This window comes from Formica exsecta, unplaced genomic scaffold (assembly GCF_003651465.1).
Source record: "Formica exsecta isolate Colony F162 unplaced genomic scaffold, ASM365146v1 scaffold82, whole genome shotgun sequence".
In the NCBI taxonomy this organism is placed as follows: domain Eukaryota; kingdom Metazoa; phylum Arthropoda; class Insecta; order Hymenoptera; family Formicidae; genus Formica; species Formica exsecta.
In genome coordinates, this window is record NW_021853592.1 from 2212725 (window position 1) to 2224141 (window position 11417).

At 33.5% G+C, this 11417-nt stretch overlaps 1 protein-coding gene across 1 annotated transcript in view; it reads right to left on the bottom strand.

Annotated features, from left to right (window-relative positions):
• Window positions 1–700: 700 nt before the first annotated feature.
• LOC115244526 (FERM, ARHGEF and pleckstrin domain-containing protein 1) overlaps window positions 701–11417 on the bottom strand; it is a 56202-nt gene continuing 45485 nt past the window's right edge. The window contains exons 12-21 of the mRNA XM_029822219.1: window positions 4281–4483; window positions 4108–4197; window positions 3610–3985; window positions 3413–3522; window positions 3154–3294; window positions 2921–3075; window positions 2451–2575; window positions 2201–2361; window positions 1823–2082; window positions 701–1682 (exon numbers count right to left, since the gene is read on the bottom strand). Of these exons, the coding sequence (XP_029678079.1) occupies window positions 1607–1682; window positions 1823–2082; window positions 2201–2361; window positions 2451–2575; window positions 2921–3075; window positions 3154–3294; window positions 3413–3522; window positions 3610–3985; window positions 4108–4197; window positions 4281–4483 (1697 nt within the window). The 3' untranslated portion in view covers window positions 701–1606. The remainder of the gene's footprint in view (window positions 1683–1822; window positions 2083–2200; window positions 2362–2450; window positions 2576–2920; window positions 3076–3153; window positions 3295–3412; window positions 3523–3609; window positions 3986–4107; window positions 4198–4280; window positions 4484–11417) is intronic.

Genomic DNA, 11417 nt, shown 5'->3' on the forward strand with positions numbered 1-11417 from the left:
ATATATATATATATATATATAATTCTAGTTCTCTTTTTTCTCTTTCATGTTATATATTAATTATAATCTAAATTACACAACAAACAATCTCCCTAAATGACATAAAAATTTAAAACACGTCTTCTTAAATGTCTTTTGTTGATAAAAAGACATTTAATTAGATTGATACATTTCCAAGTCTTTTTTAGGCATTTATACAATATAAAATCATAATTAAACATGCTTAACAACTAACTTAATAATTATTTATATCTTTGATTTATTATTTAGGCTGGACGGGGTGTACAAATACCGTCATTTAAATAGCCACACAATAGAGATAGCAAAAACATTGTTATGTAGCGTTATACAATATCGTGCCATCTTACAAAAAAATTTCTTCTAGTCTCTTTGCAGATACTATGTCGTATTAATTATAAAAGTCGCGATGGCACCATTTACTAAAAATTGAATAAAATTATAAGCATCTTCTTATAGTGCATCTACGACTTACAACATAACTCTCATGTTATGCATTCTACTTAAATTAGATTTTACAGAAAGAAAAATGCGCAAAATATTATTGTCTTATTGAAGACAATGATTGATTAAATAGATTCGATTATAAAATTGGTCCGATATTAATACGTGTGTTATTTCTTGCAATAATGTCACCAAATCTTTACTTACGTTATATAACAAAATGCGTCTTGAAAAAGTACTGCTAATGTAAATATATTATTAGATACAATTCTAATGTTATATTAATTTTATATACATTGAATAAGAGCGCAGACTCAGTCAATTATGTATAATGCATAAAATTTATAACAAAATCTTTGTTGTTAAAGACAAATGTCTAAAAATACATTGTATACTTTTATATCGTTATAATCGATTGCGAATTATCCACGCAAGTATCGCCCAATATAGAACAGATATAAAAAAAGCTTCAATAAAAAATTTCTAAACATATGCGATTGTGATATATATGTGTAAATATGTATTTACAAATTTTTATTTATTTTTATATATGTATATTCTCTTTTACGAATAATATTCTCCATAAGTTTGTGACATAATATCGAGATTCTCATCACTAAATATATTTAATGCCAGTTACTAAGTATATATTAAAAGCATAAAAATCACATATCAAAAAATTTTGCAATTTGTACATAAAATCTCTTTATATTTTTGTCTCTAATTTTCTATAATATCTCTATCGTTATATTTATTATCTGTATTATAATTTTTAACTGTCTTCAAAATTGTGAAGCTCTCCAGAAGAATAATTCAAATTTGGAAATATAATATTAAAAGAATTATGATTAAAAAGTTAGTTTTAATAAATGCTTGCAAGATATTATTAGTGTGTAAATTCATAATTTACATAATAGTAGAAGATGTAATTAAACATGAGTTATTCTTCCAGAGAACTGATTAATTTTGATCGGATATAAAATCCGAGATACACATACACGCGATTTTTGATTTCATGTATAATAAGGCCAAAGATTTAGACTTTCTCGTTACGTACCATCTTAAAATCATATTATATAGCACAATTCCTTAATAAATGGTTCATTTCTTAATAATTATTTAATTATCGTGCATAGATTTAATTCTAATATTCTTCTTTCCCATTTATGCTAGTGGGCATATGGCTTTGTTGAGTTGCACTTCGAATGACTTCAATCCATCTAAAAAAGAAAAAATGTAAGTTTATTATATTTTTCTTAAACATTGATATATAAGACAAAAATTTAAATATATGATCAATAATCATATATTCATATATAACAAAGTTTTTTTAAATTATAAGAATATATTACATATTTACCTTCCAAAAGTATAATCACTTTCTGCTCGGAAGAAATATACATGATTCTTGAATTGTAGCTTGAATACAAAATCCTTATTAATCCCGTCTTTTTCCGACGGTGTGGATACAGTATATCCTAATAATGGCAAACTAGCCAAGGGAAAGTCATCTTGATGAGACTTGTAGAAGAATAAGCAAAAGTTGGTAAATACAACCCAAAGCTTTTGCCAACCATTGCTATTTTTGAATTTCCGTAGAAGAAATCCACTAAGCTGATTCTGAAACATATGTTGATTCATTCTTATATAGAATATACAAATCTCTCGCACAATGAAAAAGATGTATGTGTGTATGTGTATATGTGTGATACATATATAATCCAGAATTCCAACATACCTGAAATGCTCGTAATTGATCGCTGTAACTAATACTTGTATTGCGATGCCAGCAAACATGAACTGTAGTATTGCTACGTTGTGAAGCTTTTGCACCTCCGCAACTAGTTCGATCTACTTCTAATCCTACACCATCTCCCACTTCATCGGCTGAACCTAAAACTTTTGTATAAAAGAAAAGAAAGTTTAAATAGAACCTTTTTACTTTCATTTGATAAAAAAATTTTTTGTGTTGCTTAGCGATTACTTACTACAAGACTTTAAACTTAAATACGGCAACTTGGCATCTGATGCATCAGCTTGCATTATAGCCATGTTCAAATCTTCTATCCATCTTTCTTTCTCTTCTTCGTTACTTGCTGCAACTGTTAACGACCTGCAGAAACAAAATGATTCAAATTTAAGAGTGTAATTTTAAACGCGAGCGATAAAAAGACATGAGGACGCATCACATTGATTTGACGCACGTTTAAGCAGTATCCAAATGAAACAATATACGTGCAGTAATTTGATACAGCACATTATTGCATGTACGTGCGCGTTGCTTCATTAATATCTGGATACTGCTTAAACGTGTGGTAAATTTATCAAACATGCGCTTCAATAAAGTCAGTTTTGTTAGTTGACTTCTCAATAATATATGGCCTTTTAACGATCATTAGTATCTCTTCACTATTATCTTCTTAATTACGCAATATAATTCGAGGAACTTGATACTCACTGATTTCCTTGTCCGTCAATAATAAACGCGAAATCTGTCCCAGTCTTATTATCTGCATCTTGAATCTTCATTCCTTTCAATGATAGTTGACCATGTACACGGAAGCATTGCGTTGGTTGTAGAGTACGGAATGTATACAATAACACGTCCGAGAACTGTAAAGATAAACGCGAAATTAATTTCGTCGCGTTGTGTCACACACACTCTTGATGAGAAATACGCAAAAGACTTACCAAGAAGAACATACGTTGTTGAAAACCTTTACGGCTATACTTCTGTAGGCATCCTTGTCTAATAAACCTTCGACCTTCTTGCACTAGATTGTCAAAGCCAGTAATGTCCCGTTGCATTTCACACAATTGCACCAGGTTCTCCTGCAATGATGAAAAGCAAATTAGAAACATTGAAACAATTTAATTTTAATTTTTCCTGAACCATTCCAATAATATAATGTATTCTCGTTTAATATACAGCGCGATAATTTTCTCTCACCGCTTGGTTTATAATTGTGAGTCCCTCGAGTAATGTCTCGCCAAGTCTATCTCTCGCTGCTAAACAATCCTCAAAATCGGTATGGTCTTTCGGATAATGATCTAATAATCCTAAAAGAACAACATCACCGTATGAGAAATTAAGAGTTACGTTGAAAACTGTGTGTGTGTGGATAATCGATATTAATCCATACTCACTGTCAATAATACTGTTATAATGCAATAATCGTTGTAAAGGTTTCAAAAGAAAAGAAGTCAACGGCAGATAGCAATGCTTCTGCGATTCGAAATCTCGGCAGAGTTGATCGAAGCGTCGCGACGTCCGCATGGAATATTCCATTTTTTCCAACACAGGAATTAGATTCTCGAGGTACTGGTCGTAGAGAGGCAGGATATTCAAGAGCGTATTGTACAAAAAGTCGCCGATATTGTGACGAGCGTTGCTCTCCCAGCGTGCCAGGCGTGCCTCCATCTCTTGAAGGCACGGACCGTGCACGTCGGCGAGCAGCTCGATTAGAGAAACCACCGATTCCCCTTCTAATTCTGCTTCCCTGGAAACTTCCTCCCGGAACCACTGCGCATAAAGAGACGATTCGTAATTCTGATTTTTTTTTCAAGGATTTAAGAAAAACTAATCTTCTTCTCGAACATTTCTCGCTAGCTTCCTCTAGCCTGGCGCAATAATTTTTTACTTACCACATTAATAACATCCATATCCTTCTTGTACGTTCGTTCTGTCATGAGGAGCTCCTTGGCTATATAATAGGCTTTATCAGTTGGCCATCTCTGGACAAAAAAATAATAACTTTTGTCAAAAAATGCAAAAATAGATTACATAGTGATAGGCAATTTATAAACGACGAACTCACCTTCGTTTTTCTAACTTCCGTCTCCTCTGCTTCCCCATTTCGCGCGTTTTTCACCGGGCTGAGATCTGGCGAATTTACGACGCCCGCGTTGTTCACCTCGACCCCGCCGTTCGTCGTTCGCTTATCCGAAGATTTTTCAGCGGTGTACACAGAATTATTGTTCTCCCGTTGATCAGATATCTCTTGCTTGTCGGCTTCGACATCTGTAAATAGATTTCAGTCAGACGACCGGGATAGAAGTTTCGCTAAACACAAGGAGAGATGAGAAAAATAAAATGATAAAAATCTTGATAATATTTGAGTATGTAAATGTAAGGCTTGTGTGATGTGTATATGCACGCATGCTATGGTGCATTCTCTTTCATTCTTTTTTTTTTATTATGAATCTCTATTGCGCTCGAAAAAAAGATATCGATGATCGATGTGAACACGACAAAAGCTTTCGGGAAAATTATTCCATGTGAGTCGAGATGGTATCTATAACTATATAAAATCTGTACATAAACTACTTGTAAAGATCTACATGCACGGAGAAACAGTGATACTTTCAATATATTAACAGACATTGTGATATTTATAGCAAACGCGTCGTTGAAGATCGCTGCTGCTTTTTTTTTCAAGCAACATTAAAAATTCTTTGTTATACTCGATATTTTTTTATCGTAGATTTTGCTAAAAATTCTATCGTATTTTAATTATAATGGCCATTTTAGCGATAATACGAAGAGATAAGCCTTGGTATAAACATTAAAATGCATTTATGCTAAAATAAAGGCACGTGTTTCGCAGTTGACAATTCTAAAAATCTCAGAGCAGGAGATACGTGCAGTGATTTTCCGTATAACGGATAAATCCAAGAATAAAAAAGGATCCATCTTTTCTACGAAGACGACGATATGTAGGGTGACAATATACAAGCGAATAAGCCACTTTCGAATAAACGAATAAGAAATCAAAGTTACAGTGTATGCGAGAGAAAAATTTCATTTTCACGTAAATTCATGCCTAAGCGCGTCTATAAACGTATGTGCTCTAATGAGTAATAAGCAAATTAACGGCTATAAGAAACAAAATTAATGCTAAGAGAAAATCTACATAACGCATTCTATATTTCATCGACGTGAGAAACGCAAATCGCATGCGGAAATAACAGCATCGTGACGAGGTCGCGTGATATTCGCAGCGGAAAGCCTCTTAAGCAGTGAGTCTTTGATCAAGTTTCCACTTGACGAAGACGAAGACGACGAATGCGACATAATTTATGTGAACGAAAAAAAAAGTGTATTATACAACGTATCTAGAAGTAAGCTATAACGCTTACGTTTTGCATCAGAGCTAATGGCATAAAAATCACTGAAACACGAGAATGGGCAGTGACGCATTTGCATGAATAAAGCCTTGGCAATATATATATTAAACCTTTGCTGCTTCAATTAATAGCCATATTATCATAGTCTTATACAGCAGCAACAAGGTCGTGTATATATATATATATATATATGATTCCAAGGATATTTTGATTTTCACAATCTTTTGATTCCTTAAAATCCCGAAACAAAAGGCTTATAAAAATGTGTTTTATCACACCTTTATTTAGTACGATATTCAAGACCAAGATATGTCAGTTTTATTAATCATTTTATTCTTCTTCTCAGCAATAAATTTCTTATCATAGTCTTATACAGCAACAAGATCGTGTATATGTATATGATTGCAAGGATATTTTGATTTTCACAATCAAAATCCTTAAAATCCCGAAACAAAAGGCTTATAAAAATGTGTTTTATCACATATTTATTTAGTACGATATCCAAGACCAAGATATGTCATTTTTATTAATCATTTTATTCTTCTTCCCAGCAATAAATTTCTGCAACTACAATTTAAGGTACTGTCTATCTGTCGATGCAAATGCGACGAAGAGCCCAGACTCGGCACTAAACGGGAATTCGTGCTACTTAAACGAAACGAATTATGAAATATATAACGACGAAGAAAAAAAGATCGTAATATCCACAGTTACACAGACAGGCATTGTAAGGGCATTACTCACACATATTGCCATCCGGTCGAGCGACGAATCCGGCATTGCGGTAAAAAGATACGGTATGAAGAGCAAAAAAAAAAAAAAAAAAAAAAAAAAAAAAAAAAAAAAAAAAAAGTTGCCCATTCACACGTCGCGTGATTGTACTACATACTCCCTTTTCCGCCTGACCCTCTAATTGGGCGACGACGTTCGTGTAGCGTCGCGCTTTGTTCGCTTAATTTATGTACGATTATTAATGATACATTATTACGTGCAGTCGTGTACCACTTTCCTCTCGGACCTTGGTCGAGGCTAATTGTAAGACACTCGTTACGTGCACGCTCGATGTTTCGGGTCATTGTAAGATTTCCGAGACCGCGACCTGGAATATGCAATATCTATTATTTTTTATTATTGACATTTGCTAGTCTATTTATTCATTGATTTAGCAAAATATATGGGAGAGTCCATTACATCAATAAGAGGATATGAAGAGCAAAAAAAAAAAAAAGAGAAAGAAAGAAAAGAACAAAGATGTCGCATTGCATATCGGGGAAAAACGAGGATTCAATCCGTAGAAATTACTATGTAATAAAACGAAGAAAAATTGCAGAGACCAACCACCTGGACCGCGCATATATCGGGTCCGAAATTAAAATGTCAGTCTAACCGCGCGTGGACGGACAGAATGAAAATGGAAACGAGAAAGAAACGAATTGAAAAGAGAAAGAGAGAGAGAGAGAGAAAGAAAAAAACTGTCGAGAAAAACTAAAGCGAAATTATTGACGCAGATACGTTCTTTGGACTTTGTATATAATTTATTGTTATCATAATTAATGTATCAATAATCAATGTACAATAGATTTCCCTACGCTTGGAAATACCGCTCTCGTCCTTCGGGGACGCTGGTAATTCCCCCACGTCCTTCCACCGAGCTCCGATATATCGTTCGAACATGATCGGATCAATCGACGAGACGGCGCGTCTCAACCGGGGGAGAATCACCGCGTAAAACAGATATATTTTTTTTATATATATTTATATTTATATTATATATATAGCGTTAACAAGTGTACGGTATATCGATAAACGATCAAAAAGTGTTACACAAATTACAAACGGGGGGCGAGGGGAGGAGCGTTACGCCGACACGACGGACACCCCGACGTACTGCTACGGTGTATCTTGCTTTAATTATCTTGGCTCATCGCCACGAGTCATGCCGATCGTTAAATCGGGTTCTCTAATTGTACAGAATTAAATGTATGCATGCATACACGTGTGTGCGTGTGCGCGTATACAGGGTGTCCCACTATATCCTGCGGATTGTCCCTTCAGATATTAGAAGATGAATTAACAATGAGAGAAAAATGACGATGGTTCAACCTGGTTGAAGCTTCGATAATCGTGGAGTTTTTATTTAAAAGTAACGATTTATAGAGTCTTTATAATCTCCGAGGATGCGCTCTTTCAGAGTAAAACACACTGAAAAAAAAAAAGATGTAATAGAATCTTTTCTCTCAGGAAATTTCCAAAACTGATTTTATCTCGATAAAAATTTGGAGCTAAGCTATTTAAGGGAAGGTAAAGAGATATTTACGATACAAGAGGACACTCAGTAGCAATGGGGCATCCTGTATATACGAACGTCGTACATTTCGAACTCTCACAAATCGAAAAGTCAGTTGACACGCGAGTAACGTCGTCTTTGCAGACCGGAAACGGAAGATGAGCGAGCTCGAAGTTAAATTGGAACAATAACATGCGATTACCGTCAAAAGTCGATGATTTTCTCAAGGACTCGTTTATTGCTAGTCTGGCAAGCCATTGGAAGAGACGAGGTGTTAAAAGCCAAAGAACGACGTAATTAGTGAAATTACAAACTGGAAGACAAACAATAGTTTCAACGAGAACACTACGTGACATAAATTAACACTCGATCTCTTATATATTGGGATTTCATATAAATATTATTATTAAAATCGACAGTCTTATAAAAATGTTTGACACTGAGAGATTAAGATATAGGAACACAATGCGCTTTTACGTTGTCATTTGCAACGGTATAGAAAAGATGGCTTGTCAATTTGGTGTATATATATATATATATAAATGTCGATTTTTTACTTTTAATAAAGTTTCAAGCCGAATATGCCGTTTGGACAGGTGACAAATATTCTCAACGAATATCCGAAGAGTAAAAAGAGTTCTGTGTAAGAGCAATTAATGAATTGCTTATTTCTAAATATTGTTTTAAAATTACGATTACGGCCAAATTTATTCCAAAATACGCGGAAACTGACCACGTCGATGCACGTCCTTAGCTATAAAATGAAGTGCATTTATATTCACATGCAGTAGAGCTTATAAAAAAAAAAACTTAAGGGAATATTTCAATGTAATCGTAATTAATCTGTTTATAAAATATTTGGCACTATTTTCGTTAAACAAATTTTGCTACGCGCCAATATGTGCATATTTCTAATTTTTTTTCGGAAATAAAGAATTTATATAGCATCCTGAATTTGTCACATACAATGGAATGTAGTGTTTCATGTGACAGAAACATGAATGATATAGAAACATGTTAGGTTCATAGAATGTATTAACAAAGTTTGATTAAAATGCTTTCTAATGTGCATTTGTGAATTACCAATGACAAAAGTTTTTCCATTTCCGTTTTTTCTATATTATGATCGACTAAAATGTGTATTAGGCAAAATTAACTTTTCCTCTTTTTGTCTTACAGATCGCTCAAACGTTAACATATATGTATAATTTGAGTGATATCCAAGCATTACGTGAATTAGCGTTTAAATTTATGCCAGAGACTCATTTCTTGAGTGTTCCTTCTATGTGTATTTACTAATGCGCTTCGAATTACGGCAAACTTAAAATTCCAAGCTTTTCCAATGTTCTAAATACATTTTTAAAAATGCAAAGGATTAAATGTCCCACGGAAAATTTAACTTTCTCGATTTTTAGATTAGTTTTCAGAAGAATGACAGAAGAATTAAATCATTGTTACAGTGTTTTCTTCCATCAGAACGAAATCTGACCCAACGCAAGTTTTAACCCTCCATTGCAAGATTTCTCTTTCCGTTAATCAATTTTGAAAATAAAAAAAACAACAGCAAATTTCGTATGAAAAATACGAAAACGCGTGTTTCTTCTAGCGAGATTACGCTGCTTTGTTTGCGTATTATTAAAAGAATATCTAAAGGTGGCAAGATTTTTCATAATAGAAATCCGGGTCGTGTGATTTGTATCCTTGCCTAAAGCCAATATCGTGCAATGTAGGGTCAACTATTTATAAAATATGTCTCCGCTGCAAATTTCTCTGCGATTGACTATTCGATACATAACAGTCGTTTGGCTGTCACGCTCGGGTTATATTTATATATTGATCCCCTGAACCCGGAAGATGAGCGAGCTCGAAGTTAAATTGGAACAATAACATGCGATTACCGTCAAAAGTCGATGATTTTCTCAAGGACTCGTTTATTGCTAGTCTGGCAAGCCATTGGAAGAGACGAGGTGTTAAAAGCCAAAGAACGACGTAATTAGTGAAATTACAAACTGGAAGACAAACAATAGTTTCAACGAGAACACTACGTGACATAAATTAACACTCGATCTCTTATATATTGGGATTTCATATAAATATTATTATTAAAATCGACAGTCTTATAAAAATGTTTGACACTGAGAGATTAAGATATAGGAACACAATGCGCTTTTACGTTGTCATTTGCAACGGTATAGAAAAGATGGCGTCAATTTTTTGTATATATATATATATATATAAATGTCGATTTTTTACTTTTAATAAAGTTTCAAGCCGAATATGCCGTTTGGACAGGTGACAAATATTCTCAACGAATATCCGAAGAGTAAAAAGAGTTCTGTGTAAGAGCAATTAATGAATTGCTTATTTCTAAATATTGTTTTAAAATTACGATTACGGCCAAATTTATTCCAAAATACGCGGAAACTGACCACGTCGATGCACGTCCTTAGCTATAAAATGAAGTGCATTTATATTCACATGCAGTAGAGCTTATAAAAAAAAAAACTTAAGGGAATATTTCAATGTAATCGTAATTAATCTGTTTATAAAATATTTGGCACTATTTTCGTTAAACAAATTTTGCTACGCGCCAATATGTGCATATTTCTAATTTTTTTTCGGAAATAAAGAATTTATATAGCATCCTGAATTTGTCACATACAATGGAATGTAGTGTTTCATGTGACAGAAACATGAATGATATAGAAACATGTTAGGTTCATAGAATGTATTAACAAAGTTTGATTAAAATGCTTTCTAATGTGCATTTGTGAATTACCAATGACAAAAGTTTTTCCATTTCCGTTTTTTCTATATTATGATCGACTAAAATGTGTATTAGGCAAAATTAACTTTTCCTCTTTTTGTCTTACAGATCGCTCAAACGTTAACATATATGTATAATTTGAGTGATATCCAAGCATTACGTGAATTAGCGTTTAAATTTATGCCAGAGACTCATTTCTTGAGTGTTCCTTCTATGTGTATTTACTAATGCGCTTCGAATTACGGCAAACTTAAAATTCCAAGCTTTTCCAATGTTCTAAATACATTTTTAAAAATGCAAAGGATTAAATGTCCCACGGAAAATTTAACTTTCTCGATTTTTAGATTAGTTTTCAGAAGAATGACAGAAGAATTAAATCATTGTTACAGTGTTTTCTTCCATCAGAACGAAATCTGACCCAACGCAAGTTTTAACCCTCCATTGCAAGATTTCTCTTTCCGTTAATCAATTTTGAAAATAAAAAAAACAACAGCAAATTTCGTATGAAAAATACGAAAACGCGTGTTTCTTCTAGCGAGATTACGCTGCTTTGTTTGCGTATTATTAAAAGAATATCTAAAGGTGGCAAGATTTTTCATAATAGAAATCCGGGTCGTGTGATTTGTATCCTTGCCTAAAGCCAATATCGTGCAATGTAGGGTCAACTATTTATAAAATATGTCTCCGCTGCAAATTTCTCTGCGATTGACTATTCGATACATAACAGTCGTTTGGCTGTCACGCTCGGGTTATATTTATATATTGATCCCCTGA